At 45.8% G+C, this 20,404-nt stretch overlaps 1 protein-coding gene and 1 long non-coding RNA gene across 6 annotated transcripts in view; one reads left to right on the forward strand and one right to left on the reverse strand.

Moving 5' to 3' along the window:
• Window positions 1-20,404, forward strand: part of FHAD1 (forkhead associated phosphopeptide binding domain 1) — a 164,560-nt gene that overhangs the window by 91,669 nt on the left and 52,487 nt on the right. For all 5 annotated transcript variants that reach the window (XM_055419258.2, XM_055419260.2, XM_088845339.1 and 2 more), the window contains 4 exons: window positions 10-93; window positions 834-986; window positions 2,766-2,961; window positions 19,275-19,345. In XM_055419258.2, the coding sequence (XP_055275233.2) occupies window positions 10-93; window positions 834-986; window positions 2,766-2,961; window positions 19,275-19,345 (504 nt within the window). The remainder of the gene's footprint in view (window positions 1-9; window positions 94-833; window positions 987-2,765; window positions 2,962-19,274; window positions 19,346-20,404) is intronic.
• LOC148775133 (uncharacterized) lies at window positions 19,021-19,959 on the reverse strand. The gene is made up of 3 exons (XR_016039607.1): window positions 19,780-19,959; window positions 19,298-19,542; window positions 19,021-19,198 (listed from the first exon to the last, which is right to left on the reverse strand). It is a non-coding gene; the product is annotated as an uncharacterized LOC148775133 (long non-coding RNA).

Consider the following 20,404-nt stretch of genomic DNA (forward strand, 5'->3'; position numbering starts at 1 on the left):
GCGCTGCAGCTGGAGCATTTCAGAAGTCAGGTCATCAAGGCCACCTATGGACGAGCAAAGCCGTTCCAGGACAAGCCCGTCTCCGATCAGCAGGTTCGTTGCTCTTCCCCACTTTCTTCCTCGGGGACCCGGGACTCCAAACCCTGGGAGCATATGTTTCTGTTTTTTGTCGGTGGTGCATATTTTTCACACTTGCTACACCATGAAGATTTGTTTTGATATTCTGGGATTTCCTGACTATTAGAGTAAAAGCCAGTTAAACTCCCTTGAAGTGTTTCTGTGAAAATCAAATGGAACCACCCAGGCCTGTGTCTGGTCTCAGGCCCGCATGGTCCACCTCCGTTAGTCCCACGAGGAAAGAGCCTCGCCGTAGAGCAGGTGTCCTGGCTCGTTCCTCCTAAAGAGGGCAGCCGGCAGCGAGGATGTGCCTCTGGCTGTAAGGACTGACTTGTTAATCTTCCGTTTGTCCTCTCCAACCCTGTGTTGGCACGTGGGTGAAAAATTCACACCGTGGACTGCTCTCGGATAGCCTAGCCTTCTCTTCTGGGCCCCACAGCATGATGAATCACTCCCAGAGTTCCAAAGAATCTAGAACACACGTGGGGCCACATGACAAGCCTTTGGCTCTTCAAAATCATCTCTGATGCTGGGAAACGTGCCCTGGTGACAGAGCCGACATTCCCTCCAGAGCCATCACCCAAACGTGCCAGGACCTCCCTCCCCAGCCCTGCGGAGATGGGAGCTCAAGCCCATGCCCTCCCCCCCACGCAGGGCCCCTCCCGCCAGAGCCACCCTGCAATGTCAATCTTTATTTTTTTTCTATTTCCCATTAGTTAATAGAGAAGATCACTCAGGTCACTGAGGACAACATCAGCTTTCAGCAGAAAAAGTGGGCCCTGCAGAAGGAGACCCAGCCCGGCCTCTGCCGACAGGAGGAGGTCGCAGACAGCATCGAGAAGCTGAAGAAGGCCCTAGACGGATGCCAGGTGCCCCCCTCCGCTTCTCCCCCGTGTCCCCTTGGCTCGCGTTGTGCACCTTGTTCAGGAAATCGTCTGGCTCTGCTTTTCTGCCCACCTTCTCTCTTGCTGGAGAAATCTGTTTGAGGTAGAAAACGAAGGACCTCAAAAACTGCCTCCCAGGTGAACTTGGTGTGGCCAAGGAAGAGCTGCCTGACACTCCCCTTTGGGAGGCCCCTGGACCTCAGGGGAAGACGTATTGTTGTGCAGTCGCTCAGCCGTGTCCGACTTGTTGCGACCCCGTGGACTGCCGCACGCCAGACTTCCCTGTCCTTCACCATCTCCTGGAGTTTGTTCAAACTCATGTCCGTTAAGTCAGTGATGCCATCCAACCATCTCATCCTCTGTCGCCCCCTTCTCCTCTTACCCTCAAAATAGCCCTGGGTTATTTCCAGAGAAACCAAGAAAACATCCTGCTCTTTATTTGTGTCTTTCTTTTTTGTCCCAGCAATGGGAAGATTGCTCTTACCCTAGTTGCCTTTGACTCTGGAGGAGACAAGACTGGTTCTGACCAACCACCACCCCCGCCTCCCAGCCCCCACCCGGGGAACCAGCTTTATCAGAGCAGGCAGCTGCTTCTGGTTTCTCTGGAAATAAGCAGCTGCTATTTGGGGAGTCTGTGTGAATGTTGGCTTGTCAGCACTCTTTCAAGTCAGGAAATCAGACTTTCTGACCAGCTTGTGTGTTGATCTCAGCAGGAATTTTGTAGCCAAATTTGGTTCTCATTTCAGCCAAATCATCCTTGGCAATTTGGCTTTGGAATTGCCTGTACCTAAACACGGGATCTCTTCCTTTTTCTGTTTTTTTTTTTTAATTTATTTTAATTTATTTTGTTCGTTGACTGCACCAGATATTATTTGCAGCATGTGGGACCTTCAATCTTCATTGCTGCATGTGGGATTTTTTAGTTGTGGAACGTGGGATCTAGTTCCCCGGCCAGGGATCAAACCCGAGCCCACTGTATTGGGAACACGGAGTCTTTACCACTGGACCACCAGGGAAGTCCCTTTTTTTGCTTTTTATTTTCTATTGGGGTATAGCTGATTATATCTTGGGCTTCTCTGTAGTTCAGCTCGTAAAGAATCCTCCTGGAATGAGGGAGGCCTGGGTTCGATCCCTGGGTTGGGGTAATCCGCTGAAGAAGGGAAAGGCTACCCACTCCAGTTTTCTGGCCTGGAGAATCCCATAGACTGTATAGTCCATGGGGTCTCAAAGAGTCGGACACGACTGAGCAACTTTCACTTTCACAGCTGATTAACACACCATGTTGTAGTAGTTTCAGGTGAACAGCAAAGGGACTCAGCCATCCATATACGTGCATCCATTCTCCCCCAAACTCCCCTCCCATCCAGGCTGCCACATAACTTTGAGAGAGTTCCATGTGCTGTACAGTAGATACTTGTTGGTTATCCATTTTAAATATAGCAGTGTGTACATGTCCATCCCCAACTCCCTAACTATCCCTTCCCTCCATAAGGGGTTGCTGTCCCCCCAGCAACCATATATTCATTCTCTAAGTCTGTAAACACTGGGTCTCTTTGACCATCGAAAGTCCCAATTAAAGTGCACAGAAAATAAAAACTGTCCCCTCGTCCCACCCACCCCCTAAAAGGCAACTAGAAGTGGGCCACCCCAGGTTTCTTCCTGCTTCAAGAACACTTCAAGCACACCGTTCTCTGCGGGTCACAATGGTTGGGTGCTGTTTCTGGCAACGGTGCCCTGGCTCCTGACGACCTCATCTCTTTCCAGGCTTGCATGAAGACGTCGTGTTGTAGCAACGACCTGAGGAAGGAGGTCAGCTTCCTGCAGCACCTGCAGGTGAGCCCACCTGTCTCGGGGCTCCAGAAGGTGTCACTGGACATCCTGCACCTGTCGCTGTCCTGGCTGGAGGAAACAGAGCACCTCCTCCAAGACGTGGGCATCCAGTTCTCCAGCTCCAACAAAGGTAACAGCAGCCCTCTTCTCCTGTGGTTGCGTGACTGAAATGTCGCGTCAAATCTGATCGCGACGGGACATCTGTTGAGGGAGGCTTCTTGTTGGGTGTGCGGCCAAGCGTTCCCTTCTCCAGACTTAACTTCGCTCCACCACTTGAGAAGTGATGTTCCAGGAAAAGAGTATACACAAGTGAGACATGACTGCTGGAGAAAAATGAGATGTGACAGCGGCAATAGGAAGAAGCAAAATTATGCCAAATCTTCTCTCTTAGAAGTTACCACATATATATAAAAATACACTGTTTTTAGAGCAGTTTGGGTTTCACAGCAAAATTGAGAGGATGATATTGAGATTTCTGAGGTACCCTCCATCGCCAGTCACGCACAGCCCCCCAGTTATCAACATCAGCACCAGAGAGGTACAGCTGTTGCAGCTGATGAACCTACATGGACACATCGTAATCACCTAAAGCCCATGGCTTACATTGGAAAGAAAAGTGAAAGTTGCTCAGTCGTGCCCGACTCTTTGTGACCCCATGGACTATATAGTCCATGGAATTTTCCAGGCCAGCATACTGGAGTGAGTAGCCTTTCCCTTCTCCAGGGGATCTTCCCAACCCAGGGATTGAACCTAGGTCTACCCACATTGGCGGGAGGGATTCTTTACCAGCTGAGCCACAAGGGAAACCCAAGAATACTGGAGTGGGTAGCCTATTCCTTCTCCAATAGATCTTCCCCACCCAGGAATCGAACCAGGGTCTCCTGTGATGCAGGTGGATTCCTAACTAACTGAGCTATCAGGGAAGCTGTCAGGTTTACTTTGGGGTTCGCTCTTTTTAATTTTAATTTTATGGGAGTGTAGTTGATCTCCTGTGTTGTGTAGGGTTTACTCTTGTACATTCTATGGATTTGGGCTTGGACAAATATGTGACAACATGTAGCTACCATTATAATATACGGAATAGTCTCATTGCCCTGAAAATCCTCTGTGCTTCCTCCCTGACCCCCAGTCCCTGGCAACCACAGATCTTTCTTACTGTCACCATGGTTTTTTGCCTTTTCTAAAATATCATATAGTTGGAGTCATACAACTTTTCAGATTAGTTTCTTAGTAATATGCATTTAAGTTTCCTCTAAGTTTTTTCATGGCTTGACAGCTCTTTTTTTAGTGCCAAATAATATTCCATTGCTTCCCAAGTAGCACAGTGGTAAAGAACCCTCCTGCCAATGCAGGAGACACAGGAAACAAGGGTTTGATCCTAGGGTCAGGAGGATCCCCTGGAGTAGGAAATGGCAACCGACTCTACTCCAATATTCATACCTGGAAAATTCCATAGATAGAGGAGCCTGGCAAGCTGCAGTCCAAGAGGTTGACTGAATGACTAAGCACTGAACAATGTTCCATTATCCATTCACCTACTGAAGGACATCCTGGTTGTTTCCAAGTTTGGGCAATTATGAATAAAGCTGCCGTAAACATCCACGTGTAGGTTTGTGTGTGGGCGTGTTTTCAACTCCTTTGAGGAAATACCAAGGGTATAGTTGCTGGATCATGTGGTTAGAGTACATTTCGTTTGTAATGAAACCACACAGCTCTCTTCCAAAGTGGCTGTACTTTGCATTCCCACCAACAGTGCGTGAGAGTCCCTGCTGCCTCACATCCTTGGCAGTATTTGACAGTGTCAACACTGTCATATTCTTCGTGTAACTTCCAAGGCATTCTCCCATGGAAAGAGCTGTGAGAGTCTAGGCAAGTCATTCCCCTCTCTGGGCCTCAGTTTCCTTATCTGTAAAATGGGGATAATAGGGATAATCCCTCCACAGGATTCTTATGAGGATTAAAATGCATTAATATATCTAAAGTATTTAAAAATAGTACCTATCATAGAATAGGTTCTACCTGTAAATGTTTATTGATTTATTAACTTTACCAAAAAATAATGTGATACCCAGTTTTCTTTAGCTTTGTTCCTAACAGTACATCAGGAGCACCCTTCCACGCCAACACACACATCATCACTGTCACTGATGATGAGGAATCCCACTGTGTAGGATGTACCATAATTTATTTAGCCAATCCTCTATCTTGGGCATTTAAGTTGTTTCCATTTTTTCACACACAGAAATGATGCCGACATAAATATTGTTCACCTTATCTTTATCATCTGAGATGTGGAAGGATATGAACCACTTTCACTCAGCAAATATTTATTACAGGTCTACTAGATACCAGGCACCATGCCGGGCAGAGATATAATGGGGTCAAAAACAGGTAGACTATAGATCTTGGCTATAAAACTCCTCCTTCTTTACTGTGAATCTCAACTCTTCCATAATAAAGTATTGCTGAGACAACAGACTCTATCCCAGCCCTTGCAGATTTTATGGTCTCAGGAAAGGATAGGATCTTCAGTTCAGTGGCTCAGTCATGTCCAACTCTTTGCAACCCCATGGACTGCAGCACACCAGGCTTCTCTGTCCATCACCAACTCCCGGAGCTTACTCAAACTCATGTCCATCCAGTCAGTGATGCCGTCCAACCATCTCATCCTCTGCTATCCCCTTCTCCTCCCACCTTCAATCTTTCCCAGCATCAGGGTCTTTGCAAATGAGTCAGTTCTTTGCATCAGGTGGCCAAAGTATTGGAGCTTCATTTTCAGCATCAGTCCTTCCAATGAATATTCAGGACTGATTGCCTTTAGGATGGACTGGTTGCATCTCCTTGCAGTCCAAGGGACTTTCAAGAGTCTTCTCCAATACCACAGTTCAAAAGCATCAATTCTTTGGCACTCAGCTTTCGTTATGGTCCAGCTCTCACATCCATGCATGACTACTGGAAAAGCCATAGCTTTGACAGGACGGACATTTGTTGGCAAAGTAATGTCTCTGCTTTTGAATATGCTGTCCAGGTTCATCATAGCTTTTCTTCCAAGGAGCAAGCATCTTTTAATTTCATGGTTGCAGTCATCATCTGTAGTGATTTTGGAGCCCAAGAAAATAAAGTTTGTCACTGTTTCCATTGTTTCCCCATCTATTTGCCATGAAGTGATGGGACCAGATGCCACGGTCTTCATTTTCTGAATGTTGAGTTTTAAGTCAGCTTTTTAACTCTCCTCTTTCACTTTCATCAAGAGGCTCTTTATTTCCTCTTCGCTTTCTGCCATAGGATGGTGTCATCTGCATATGTGAGTTTATTGATATTTTTCCTGGCAGTCTTGATTCCCGCTTGTGCTTCATCCAGCCCAGCGTTTCTCATGATGTACTCTACATGTAAGTTAAATAAGCAGGGTGACAATATACAGCCTTAACATACTCCTTTCCCAATTTGGAACTAGTCTGTTGTTTCATGTCCAGTTCTAACGGTTGCTTCTTGTCCTCCATACAGATTTCTCAGGAGGCAGGTAAGGTGGCCTGGTATTCCCATCACTTGAAGAATTTTTTACAGTTTGTTGTGATCCACACAGTCAAAGGCTTTGGCATAGTCAATGAAGTAGAAGTAGATGTGTTTCTGGAACTCTCTCGTTTTTTGATGATCCAGCAGATATTGGCAATTTGATCTCTGGTTCCTCTGCCTTTTCTAAATCCAGCTTGAATATCTGGAAGTTTATGGTTCACGTACTGTTGAAGCCTGGCTTGGAGAATTTTGAGCATTACTTTGCTAGTGTGTGAGATGAGTGCAATTGTGCCATAGTTTAAACATTCTTTGACATTGCCCTTCTTTGGGGTTGGATTGAAAACTGACCTTTTCCAGTCCTGTGGCCACTGCCAAGTTTTCCAAAATTTCTCATATGTTGAGTGCAGCACTTTCACAGCATCATCTTTCAGGATTTGAAATAGCTCTACTGTAATTCCATCACCTCCACTAGCTTTGTTCATAGTGAGGCCTCCTAAGGCCCAATTGACTTCACTTTCCAGGATGTCTGGCTCTAGTCCAGTGATCACACCATCGTGATTATCTGAGTCATAAAGATCTTTTTTGTATAGTTCTTCTGTGTATTCTTGCCACATCTTCTCAATATCTTCTGATTCTGTTAGGTCCATACCATTTCTGTCCTTTATTGTCCACATCTTTGCATGAAATGTTCCCTTGGTATCTCTAATTTTCTTGAAGAGATCTCTAGTCTTTCCCATTCTATGTTTTCCTCTGTTTCTTTGCATTGATCACTGAGGAAACTTTCTTATCTCTCAGTGCTATTCTTTGGAACTCTGAATTCAAATGGGTATATCTTTCCTTTTTTCATTAGCCTTTCACTCCTCTTCTCAACTGTTTGTAAGGCCCCTTCAGACAACCATTTTGCCTTTTTGCATTTCTTTTTCTTGGGGATGATCTTGACCACTGCCTTCTGTACAGTGTCACAAACCTCCATCCATAGTTCTTCAGGCACTCTGTCTATCAGATCTAATCCCTTGAATCTATTTTTCCCTTCCACTATATAATTATAAGAGATTTGATTTAGGTCATACCTGAATGGTCTAGTGGTTTTCCCTACTTTCTTCAATTTAAGTCTGAATTTGGCAACAATGATTTCATGATCTGAGCCACAGTCAGCTCCCAGTCTTCTTTTGCTGACTGTGTAGAGCTTCTTCATCTTTGGCTGCAAAGGATATAATCAATTTGATTTCGGTATTGACCATCTGGTGATGTCCATGTGTAAAGTCTTCTCTTGTTCTGTTAGAAGAGGGTGTTTGCTATGACTAGTGTGTTCTCTTGGCAAAATTCTGTTAGCCTTTACCCTGCTTCATTTTGTACTCCAAGGCCAAATTTGCCTGTTACTCCAGGTATCTCTTGACTTCCTACTTTTGCATTCCAGTCCCCTATAATGAATAGGACATCTTTTTTGGGTGTTAGTTCTAGAAGGTCTTTTAGGTCTTCATAGAACCCATTCAATTTCGGCTTCTTCACCATTACTGGTCAGGGCATAGACTTGGATTACTGTGATAGTGAATGGTTTGCCTTGGAAATGAACAGAGATCATTCTGTCATTTTTGAGATTACACCCAAGAACTGCATTTCTGACTCTTTTGTTGACTGCAAGGGCTACTCCATTTCTTCTAAGGGATTCTTGCCCACAATAGTAGATATAATAGTCATCTGAGTTAAATTCACCCATTCCTGGTCCATTTTAGTTCACTGATTCCTAAAATATCAATGTTCACTCTTGCCATCTCCTGTTTGACCACTTCTAATTTACCTTGATTCATGGACCTAACATTCCAGGTTCTATGCAATATTGATCTTTACAGCATCGGACTTTACTTCCATCACCTGGAACAAAAACTGGGTGTTGTTTTTGCTTTGGCTCCGTCTCTTCATTCTTTCTGGAATTGTTTCTCCACTCTTCTCCAGTAGCATACTGGGCACCTATCGACCTGGGGAGTTCATCTTTCAGTATCCTGTCTTTTTGCCTTTTCATACTGTTCATGGGGTTCTCAAGGCAAGAATACTGAAGTGGTTTGCCATTCCCTTCTCCAGTGGACCATGTTTTGTCAGAACTCTCCACCATGACCCATCCATCTTAGGTAGTCCTACATGGCATGGCTCATAGTTTCACTGAGTTAGACAAGGCTGTGGTCCATATGATCAGTTTAATTATTTTTTGTGATTGTGGTTTTCATTCTGTCTGCCCTCTGATGGATAAGGATAAGAGGCTTATGGAAGCTTGCTGATGGGAGAGACAGACTGAGGGGGAAACTGGGTCTTGTTCTGATGGGTGGGGCCATGCTCAGTAAATCTTTAATCCAGTTTTCTCTTGATGGGTGGGGCTGTGTCCCCTCCCTGTTGTTTGACCTGAGGTCAAACCATGGTGGAGGTGATGAAGATAATCGCTACTTCCTTGCAAGGTCCTGTGTATGCACTGCTGCACTCAATGCCCCCAACCCTGCCACATGCCACCGTCCACCCATGCCTCTGCCGGAGACTCCTGGACACTCACAGGCAAGTCTGGGTCAGTCTCTTGTGGAGTCACTGCTCCTTTCTCCTGAGTCCTGGTGCACACAAGATTTTGTTTGTGCCCTCCAAGAGTCTGTTTCCCCAGTCCTGTGTAAGTTTGGCAGCTCTGTGCTGGGGTTAATGGTGACCTCCTCCAAGAAGGCTTATGACATACCTAGGTCTGCTGCACCCAGAGCCCCTACCCCTGCGTCAGGCCACTGCTGACCTGTACCCTTGCAGGAGACACTCAAACACTCAAAGGCAGGTCTGGCTCAGTCTCTGTGGGGTTTCCTGGTGCACACAAGATTTTGTTTGAGCCCTCCAAGTGTCTGTGGCAGGTATGGGGTTTGATTCTAAACATGATTTCACCCCTCCTACCATCTTTCTGGGCTTCTCCTTTGCACTTGGGCGTGAGGTATCTTTTTTTGGTGGGATCCAACATTCTCCTGTCGATGGTTATTCAGCAGCAAGTTTTAATGTTGGAGTTCTTGTAGGAGAAGATGAGCACATCTTGTGATAGGCTAGGATGGGCAGTTAGCAAAAAATCACTCACATGTAAAACTTTAATGGGGACAATTGCTTTGAAGGAGAAGTGCAGGGCTCTGACTTGGACAGGGAGGGCAGGGCCTCTGCAGGATGCATGGGAGTTATTTGCCAAGCAGGGGAGGGTGGGGGAATTCTGGGTGAAGATAGCAGCATGGTGGTATCACAGGAAACAAGGAGAACACATGCAAGAGCTAAAAAATGGGGGCAGGAGTGGGGCAGAGAAGGACAAATGAGAGAGGTCAGTGGGTGCTGTATCATGGGGGGCCCAGGGGCTTACAGGTCCCTGGTAGGAAGCTCTGCTTTGGCCTGGGAGCAGAGAGAAGTCCATAAAAGGTTTTAAGTAAGGAATTGATGAAACTGGCTTGCATTTGGACACAGTCATCTCAGCTGTGAATGGAAACTGTCCAGGACGGCGGCCAGCACAGAACCCTGGAGTGCAGCTAGAAGGCTGTCATAAGACACGATGGTAGCCCTTGATATGGCAGAGAGCGGGATGGAGAAAGAGAGAAGATTCCAGGGGCGTTTAAAAGATGAATGGAATTAGATATGGTTAGAAAAGAGGTAAGGGCTTCCCTGGTGGCTCAGTGGTGAAGAATCCACCTGCCAATGCAAGAGATCTGGGTTCAGTCCCTGGGCTGGAAAGATCCCCTGGAGAAGGAAATGGCAACCCACTCCAGTATTCTTGCCCGGAAAATCCCGTGGACAGAGGAGCCTGGCGGACCACAGTCCACAGGGCTGCAAAAGAATTGGACACAACTGAGCGACTAAACAACAACAACAGAGAAACCACAGAGGGAAAGGGGGTTGCAGATCTCCTCGCCTCTGGCTTGTGTGAAAGTACAGATGTGGTTCCTTCACAAAACTCCACAGTAAGGAATGCGACATGAGGACCAGATTTGAGGGGAAAGATAGTGAGCGTTGCCTGGAGACATCCAAGGTGAGGGGCCAAGGATGCAGCTGTCACCCTGGATGTCTAGCCTGGAAATGAACGTCAGTGGTGTGGCCCCAGAACCCAGAAGAGCACGTGCCACAGGGTGGGCGCTTGGTCTCCGTGTGGGATGGATGGTGATTAAAGCCGTGGGTATGAACGATATCACTGAGGAAGAAAGTATCAAATGAGAAGGGAGCACCCAGGGCCACTCCTGGGGGACTCCAGCGTTTTGAAGATTGTGGATCCTTCTTGCCAAACCACCCCCCAGGGAGGCCGCCTGAATTGGACATTTCTTACACCAATGAATGAGACTAGGGGAGTGATAAACTCCAGTGATTAGACAACCCCATCCAGGATATCTCTAAGGTAATCCAGAAGATGGTATAAATTCCTTTTAAACATCTTTGAAAAGAAAACCAAGATTAACTTCTCTGCAAATGTCTGCCCTTCACAGACCACACAGAGAAGAGGCAGGGACTGGATTCCTCCCAACAGCCCTGCACCTCCACAACCCCAGTATTGCTATTGCTGTAATCACGACAGAGCCTGAATGTACGTAAAATCCAGTGAGACGTGGCCCGCAGTTCTAGCTGCTCTTCCAGCTGGAACTAAAACAGGAAAAGACCATGATCTCTAACCTAGTGACAGTGGACCAAGCAAGGCATGCACTGTCCCCTCCCCACTCGCAGGAGTCATTACAGCTTCTGTCTCTAAATCTCGTCACGAAAGTGAGAGGGCTTCCCTGGTGGTTCAGATGATAAAGAATCTGCTTGCAGTGCGGGAGATGCGGGTTTGATCCCTGGTTCAGGAAGATTCTCCCTGGAGGAAGAAATGCAATCTGCTCCAATATTCCTGCCGGAAGAATTCACTGGACAGAGGAGACTGGCAGGCTACAATCTGTGGGGTCACAAAGAGTTGGACATGACTGACTGCATTACCTTAAAGAAACGTGGGTTGTAAAGTTAAGCCATCAGAAAGCTTGAGGAAGACTCTTTTCAGGCAGCATTTCTCAGGCCCCCTGTCTTTTTCTCTGGAGTTCACAGAGTCAGGAGAGTTGAGCAGTATCAAACAGGTCTCTGCAGAACCCCTCCTGCACTGATACACACGACGGATCTATCAGGATGGGATAAGAATGCGGTGTTTCCAAAATACATTTCTCCTTCCCGCTACCCTTACCCCGAACTGACAACACTTGGAACGATGTTCTATGGAACACCAGTTGGGGAGACACAGACTGTGTTCTCTGATTACACCTGTTCATACTTGGTTCTAAGAAATCAAAGAAGGTGGAAGGGTGATATCAGAGAGGCCAGTGACTATGGCCCATTCTTCATTCATTCAGTAGAAGAGGAAGCTAATGGTTAAAGGCTTTTTATCTTCCAGCCCTAACAATATTCTCTCAAAGCATCAAATGTTGGAAAGAACCAGATGAGCTAGAGTGTTCCTTATATTCTCTGGATTAGGTCCTAGAGTTCCAGAGCCATCCACACAGGGATGATGGTGATGGTGATGGTTCAGATGATAATGGCAAGGATAACGAGGGTAGTGGTGATGATGGCGATGATGAGGGAGGTGGTGAAGATGATGGTGGTGATGACTGTGATGGTCGTGGCGGTGAGAACAGCGAGTAGAAGATGGTGAGGAGGGTGATGGTGACAATGGTGGCCATCATTCATTATTGAGCACTTGCACTCCAGACGCTGTTCTAGGTATTTTCCACACCTAACCTCAGTTCATCTTCGCAACAACTCAGTACAGCACGTATAACTCAGGAAAGCATGTAAAATCCTCATTTTAAACATGCAGAAACTGCTCAAAACCTTTTATGAGTATTTCACTGTGATAAGGTGATTTGAGGTACTGAGGCCAAAGGGGATCTTCAGTCATTCATCACCAACCACAAACAGTCCTAAGAGCCTTCTGTGTTTACAGTTCCTTAACAAAAAGGATGAGAACCGTGGTTTGTTTCACTCCTCCTGGGTACTTGTCACTGTGTTAGTTGTTTTACATGTACCTTGTACTTTTATCTTCCAACAACCCAATGAGCTAGGTACTATTGTTGTCTTTATTTTGCAGGCCAGGAAACTTAGTACCAATAACATTATGAAACGTGCTCAGAGTCACACAGCTGGTACATGGCAGGGTCAGGACCCAAACTGAGGTCACTGTGATTCTAATGGCTGTGTTTTTTTCTGTGACCCCACATGACCTCTAAAGACCCAGAGAGGTACCAGCTACATACCCAGTTCCTAGAGGACAGGTTCTGTCGTTAACTTGAGTGGAGACAAAGTTGAGAGTTTCATCCCCTGCAATGAAGAACATCTGATGCCTGCCTGAGCACACTGTCGGCCTTGCCCCAGGTTTGGATTATAGTGAAGATTCTGGGTTCGGGCTTTGGAGACCAGCTGCCAAGGTTTGACTCTACTGCCTAGTTGTGTGGGCAAGTTGCTGGGCTTCTGTGTGCCTCTGTTTACTCATTATAAAATGGGGGACAGATCTCACCCAGTAGTTGTGAGGATTGAATGATGTGGTTCCCAAACCACAGAGGCACACATGAGCCTTAGTCAGTGGTGGCTGCCATCAGCATCACTGTTGATGTGATGTGAACTAAATGTGGGTGGCAGTCAGATGGGTATGTGCCCAGGTAGTGCTGCTTGATTTATTCACACCAAGGTGACTTTACCTGTGACCCCTGCCCCATCTACATCTGACAGCAAGTCAGGTTTTCTTAGCTGTGAGTGCTGTGTCCTCTTCCCGGGCCTCCTTCCGAGAGTCATGACAATGGGTGTGTGTGCCAGCTGCTGAGTGGTAAAGCTGGCACTCCATCCAGGTCCCTCTGACCTCAAAGCCCCTGCTCTTAACCATCATACTACCAGCCTTTTAAAATATTGTCCTAAGAGATAAAATGCATGTAATAACAAGCTAGGTTTGTAAAATCTTGGAATAAGTCCCTCAGGGAAATCCAGGTTGAGTAATGTAGAGGGAAACCACCTGAAGTATTGTTGGGTGATGTCAGCCCACTAATAAAGATCTGATTGGTTAGATATTACCTCACACCTGTCAGAATAGCCATCATCAAAAAGAAAACAAATAACAGATGTTGGCAAGGATGTGGAGAAAAGGGAACCATCGCACACTGTTGGCGGGAGTGTAAATTGGTGTAGCCACTAATGGAAAACAGTTTGAAGGTTTCTCAGAAAACTAAAAATAAAACTATCATAGGATCCAGCAATTCCACTCCTGGATATTTATACCCCCAAAATAAAAATACTAATCTGAAAAGCTATATGACCCCAATGTTCATAGCAGCGTTATTTACAATAGCCAAGATATGGAAGCAGCATAAGTTCCCATGAACAGATGAATGGGTAAAGAAGATGTAGTAAGGAGGTCCCTGGTAGCCCAGTGGATAGGACTCTGTGCTTTCACTGCTGTGTCCTGGGTTCAATCCCTGGTTAGGGAACTAAGATCCTACAAGCTGCGTGGCATAGCCAAAAAAAAAGATGTGGTGTATATATATGTGTATACACACACACACACACATGCACAATGGATTACTACTCAGCCATGAAAAAGAAAATGTTACCATTTGCAACAACATGGATGGACTTGGAGGGTATTATGCTTAGCAAAACAAGTCAGAAAAAGACAAATACTGTATAATATCACTTATATGTGGAATCTAAAAAATAAAACTAGTGACTGTAACAAAGAAGAAACAGACTCAGAGATATAGAGAACAGACTAGTAGTTACCAGTGGGGAGAGAGAAGGGGAGGAAAAGACAGGGATAGAGGATGAAAAGGCATAAACTACTATGTATAAAATATAAACCACAAGGATATATTGTACAACACAGAGAATACAACCAACATGTTTATAATAATTGTAAACGGAATATAATCTTTAAAAGTCGTGAACCACTATGTTATATACCTGAAGCATATAATACTGTGCATCATCCATACCTTAATTTTTAAAAAGTTTATGATCTAAAAAAAAAAATCTGATTGGTGAAGGATTTGCTGCCTGGTCCCGCTGGGAAGACAAGAAACACTAAGCCCTTGGGAAGATAGGAAACATTAAGGAGGATCTTAAATTTCATTCACGCCTGGTTTCTCCGCTTCTTTTGATAAGGGAAAGAAAGGACTTTTTACATTTTTCTTTGCAAGCTCAGTTGATTGTGTCTATTTCTGCAAGACTTTGTTACAAAGACTTCTCTCCATATGTAGAAAATCGCTCTTCCTTAGATATCCAAGATAAGTGGTATTTTTAAGTGGAAAAAAAAAAAAGTAGATTGTCATAGAATATACACAGTGTTCTCTCCCCCCTCCACCCTTTTTTTTTTCCACGTGTCATTATCTGACCACAAGAGAAATTTGAAGAAAAAAACAAGTGTTGAAAGTCTTATCCCAGTATGATGGGACTGCATGAGCCTTGACTTTCACTCAGTCTTTTAACAGCTATTTATTGCAGACCTACTGTGTGCAGGCCACTGAGGCTACAGCTGTGGGGGTGGAGAGACAATTTTCACTTTATGGGCTTCAGTCCTGTTTGGATTTGTGTAATAGGCAAGTATAACTTTTGTGCTATTGTTTAGTCACTAAGTCGTGTCCGACTCTTTGCAACCCCACAGATGGCAGCACATCAGGCTGTCTCCTCTGTCCTCCATAACTTCTGTAACCAGAAATATAATAAAGAATTGCTTCTTCTCAATGAGGAAAACCCCTCTTCTACAGCCCAAGCTAGCATCACCCATCTCTGCCACCTCGGTATCCTTCTTATCACACACCCTTCACATTGGCCAGCTCAACCCTTCACTCTCCAGCCTCTAGTCTCTCTTAAAAGAGAATGACAATTTAAAATAAACAATTTTTTTAAAAATAGAGAGACAGCAACAGACCTCAGTCTGAATTCTGATCCTGCTGCTCACCAGCTCCACAGCTTAACCTGGCTGAGCATCTGTGTCGCACCTAGAAATGCAAGCAGATTTCTTTGTTAGGTTGTTTGTAATGATTAGAAAATACCACTTGTCAAACTCCTGGCATGGTGCCTGGCACACAGCAAGCGCTTAATACTGACACTAGCTATTGTTCAGTTCAGTTCAGCCGCTCAGCCGTGTCCGACTCTTTGCGACCCCATGAATTGCAGCACGCCAGGCCTACCTGTCCATCACCAACTCCTGGAGTTTACCCAAACTCATGTCCACAGAGTCAGTGATGCCATCCAGCCATCTCATTCTCTGTCGTACCCTTCTCCTCCCACCCCCAATCGCTCCCAGCATCAGGGTCTTTTCCAGTGAGTCAGCTCTTCGCATGAGGTGGCCAAAGCATTGGAGTTTCAGCTTCAGCATCAGTCCTTCCAATGAACACCCAAGACTGATCTCCTTTAGGATGGACTGGTTGGATCTCCTTGCAATCCAAGGGACTCGCTGTTATTATACTGTTGTTACTCTTACTCTTCCAAGCTGGAAATTCTCAGCAGGTGGCCTTGTCGCAGGTCAAGGGCCCAGGCACGAGCCTGTTCAGCTCCCCTCCGTCTCCCTCCACATCCATCTTTCCTCCCCTTCCCTCTGTCTTCCCCTGCTGCGTTCTCTTCCAGGCATACTTCCTCCCTCCCTGCGTCTCCCCTTCTGTCTCCCTCCCAGGCCGTCCTGTGTGCAAGGTCTTGAATCACGACCTCCTCCGTCAGCATCTCCAGCCTTTCTCTGTGTCTCCCTCCTTTGTCATCAAACATGCCCTCCAAGCTGGTGCGTCTTCAGGATCACTGCTTCTTTAACTCCTTTTCTACAGCTCATACTCCTGGTCCCACCAAGACCTTAAAGTGTGTTACACCCTCTGTCCTCACCACTAACTCCTGACTTTGTCTTTGAAGGCCCACCTTCCTCCCCAAGCTCTGTTCTCTCTGTCCTACCCACCCGCCCCCACCCCCGCCCCCGCCGGTTCTGTTTCTCAAAACCTTCTCATCTTTGATCATCACAACTGGGGTGAGGGATGCTCCTGGAAGCCAGAGGCTAGAGGCCAGGATGCTGCTCAAGATTCTTACACTGCACAGGACAGCTGCCCAACAGGATTGTCTGGCCCAATATGTCAGCTGTTGCTCAGTCCTTAAGCCGTATCCTACTCTTTGCGACCCCATGAACTGCAGTATACCAGGCTTCCCTTTCTTTCACTGTCCCCCTGAGTGCTCAAATTCATGTCCATTGAGCGTTAATGCCATCCAATCATCTCATCCTCTGTCACCCCCTTCTCCTCCTACCCTCAATCTTTTCCAGTGAGTCAGCACCTTGCATCAGGTGGCCAAAGTATTAAAGCTTCGGCTTCAGCATCAGTCCTTCCAATGAATATTCAGGGTTGATTTCCTTTAAGATTGACTGGTTTGATCTCCTTACAGTCCATGGGACTTTCAAGAGTCTTCTCCAGCACCACAGTTGGAAAGTTCTTTGGTGCTCAGCCTTCTGTATGGTCCAGCTCTCACATCTGTACATGACTACTGGAAAAATCATAGCTTTGAGTATGTGGACATTCATCAGCAAAGTGATGTCTCTGCTTTTTAACATGCTGTGTAGGTTGGTTATAGCTTTTCTTCCAAGGAGCAAGTGTCTTTTAATTTGTCAGTAGTGCTATAGTTAAGAAACTCTGCTGGCTCCTTCCTCTCTAATTCATCTGTTATTTTTCTGAAAAAAAAAATACAGTTCATTAAGCTAATTCACTGCTCCATCAGCAGATGAAATAGCAGTTACTCAGATCCTGGAGTCCGACTGCCATGAGCCCAACAACCTGGCTAGGTTGTTTGCCAGCATCTAGCAGCCACATGTCTCAGAGCCCCGCTGCCTAGTCTGTAAAATGGGGCGATGGTCAGATGATACAGTGGGGTGATGCATTGATTGCTTAGCAGAGAGCTGGGCATACAGGCCACACTTGTCAATTTAAGTCAGGTTTACAGTCTTTAGGCCACTGTCCTAGGCTGGCCACAAATTGACCTCAGCCTCCATCCCAACTCTTCCCTCTACTCCTCCCCTCCCCAACATCCACTCCACCCCAGCTAACCCCAACCCTCTTCCAGAACGTGCACTGCATCCCCCATCTCTCATCCTGCCTCCTCCCTTCACCCCCCGATATTATTTTCCTGTGACTGTCACGGGCTTCCCAGGTATCACTAGTGGTAAAGAACCTGCCTGCCAGTACAGGAGATAAAAGAGAGGCAGGTTCAATCCCTGGGTCAGGAAGATTCTCTGGAGGAGGGCATGGCAACCCACTCCAGTATTCTTGCCTAGAGAATCCCATGGATGGAGGAGCCTGGCAGGCTATGGTCCATGGGGTTGCAAAGAGTTGGACACGACAGAAGCGACCAAGTATGCGTGCACACATGGCTGTCATAACCAATTATCACAAACTTTGTGGCTTATATTAACACAACTCATATCTATTCTTTTACAGCTCTGGAGCCCAAAGTCCAAAATTAGTTTCACTAAGCTAAAGTCAAGGGGCCAGTCTCTTCCAGAGGGCCTAGGAAAAAATTCTGATTCCTCACCTTTTCCAGTCTTTACTCCCTTATCCCTTGCATTCTGTGGCTCATGGCCCCTTCCTCCATCTCCAAAGCCAGCAATGGAGTATCTGCAACTCCCTCTCTGCTTCTGTCACATCACCTTTTCCTCTGTCTGCAGTCAAACTCCCTCTGTCTGCTTCTTGTAAGAACCCCGGTGCCCTTATCAGACACACACAGACAATCCAGGATAAGGCCCCCATCTCAAGATCCTCAACTTGCTCAAATCTGTACAGCTCCATCTGCCCTGTCAGGTAATACCCATGGGCTCTCAGGATTAGGACCTGCACGTCTTTGGCAGGGGGTGGGGTTGGGGGGAAGGGCATCAATTTTTTTATGATTAAATAATTTTATTTATGGTGCTTCAGATTTTTTAAGTGCCGACTATATAACAACCAAAGTCCCACAAATTCTAGCCAAGGCACAACCACTGATCAAGACCCTTTGTAAAATCAAAAATAAATAAAATATCGGGAGAGAAGCTTTGTTCTCCCAACAGAGAATTTAATAAATGAACGTACTTCTCCCACCTTTTAAGGTTCACACTGGGAAAACTTACTTTCTTTTAAGGGCGTCCCCAGTCAACTGGCTGTTCGATCAACCCATATTTAGAAAAATAAACCCCATAGTTAAAAAATATCTATCAAATGTTCTTCATATCCAGAACACAATAAAACGTTGACACCCAGAATGGAAAGCCTCTCAGTTTCTGTACCAGACCAGATTAGTCTACCCATCAGCCTGTAATCAAGTCCCTCTGAATGTCACCATCAACTCACTGTGATGTCATTAAGAAACCACATGCTAATATCCTTTTATTCTTGTGGGGCACCATTCATCTGCATCTTCCATTCTGAAATGTCCTCCCCTCCAACTCTGAATACTTGTCAGTGCCCACGCCCAGTGGATCCTCAGCTGAGTGGTGATCACTCTGGGTAAATGATAGCGCTTCTTCTGGGACCCTCACACTTCCCCACTCCTTCAGCAGTCACTTCCACACTACCTGGGGTCACTGCCTGTTTCCTGTCAGTCACTTAGACCTATTCTCTCAGACTGAACCTAAGTCTCTTGAGGAATGGCTTCATATCATCCCCCAAGCTCAGCTCACAGTTTTGTACACAGTGGACACTTAGTCAACAAGGGTTCTGTGCATGGTTTTTATTGTCTACCTCCAAAAAGAAAGTTGGATTTGAGCCCAGCTGAAGCTGATCAACCATGTAAAAAAACACAAGATGGACGGCAACTTGTGTTATCTTGATGGGAGGGTAGCGTTGCCCTCATCCTCCTGTCGGCAAGCCCTGTGAAGACATTATTCAGAAAACAAAGAGGGTGAATTGACTTGATACTTACCTTCTTCTTGCTTCTCTTTTTAAGGATTGTCTTTGTATCTGAAATACCTTCTGGAACATTATAAAAAAATTACAAGCCAGACCCAGGAACTTCAGGTAATCTTTGAGCTCCAAAAGTTCATTTCAGCTCCTCCTTAAAATTTTCATGGCACTGGGCATCTTAACTGTGTTGTTCCTCTATTGGGTAGTCAGTGCACATCCTCCAAAAGGTAATATTATATCTCCATTTGCACTCCAAATGATTCAGATGGGGGGCTGAGATCTCCCAGGAGGGCAAGGAGACTTGTTTTCCTCTGTCCAAACCCAGACATTTTTAAATGACATTAGATCTTAAAAATTGTGTTTATTAAAAGCAGTGGAAGAAGTATAGCTAGCCACAGTACAGAGAGCAGACGTACCAAAAGTTACATAATGTCAACATTTTAGAGGCAAAATAATCCTTAGGGATTGTATTGCTCTGATACCTATTGCCATATTAATACTGTATAATAAACAATAGTAGTATTCCACAATTACTGTCCACTGCTTACATGTTTGGGGCCAGCTGCGAGGTGAATCCACTGGTCTTGGATGGACTTACTCACAGGCCTGGGTGTTGGCTGGCTCTTGACTGATCTAGGCTGGCCTCAGCTGGAGCAGCTGTGCTCTGTTCCACGTGTCTCTGATCCTCCAGCAGGCTGGCCTGAGCATGTTCTCATGGCACTCGCAGAGGAAGCAGAGATCAGGAAGAGAAAGCAGGCCCTTGTGTTATGTCTGCCAACATCCCATTGGCCAGAGCAAGTCACATGACTGAGTTCAGTGTCAGGGGGCAGGATATGGGCAGGCACTACAAGTTACACAACCAAAGGTATGAATAGAGGAAGGGTGAAATAGCGGGACCACCACAGCAACCAACCAGAAAGACCATCTATTCCGGGGGTAAGAAAATTTTTCTGTAAAGGGCAGAATATTCTGCAAAGGGCCTGTAAATATTTCAGGACATATAGTTTCTGTCACACCTGTCTGACTCTGCTCCTATGGAGCAAAGACAACCATAGACAATTGCATAAATGAATGCGTGTGGCAAGCGTGCTCTGTTCCAATAAAACTTTATTTATAAAAATAGACAGTGGTCCAGATTTGGCCTGCAGACAGTAGTTTGGCAACCCCTGATCT

This window comes from Moschus berezovskii, chromosome 17 (assembly GCF_049115385.1).
Source record: "Moschus berezovskii isolate FMDL1 chromosome 17, NW_MosBer_1.0, whole genome shotgun sequence".
In the NCBI taxonomy this organism is placed as follows: Eukaryota; Metazoa; Chordata; class Mammalia; order Artiodactyla; family Moschidae; genus Moschus; species Moschus berezovskii.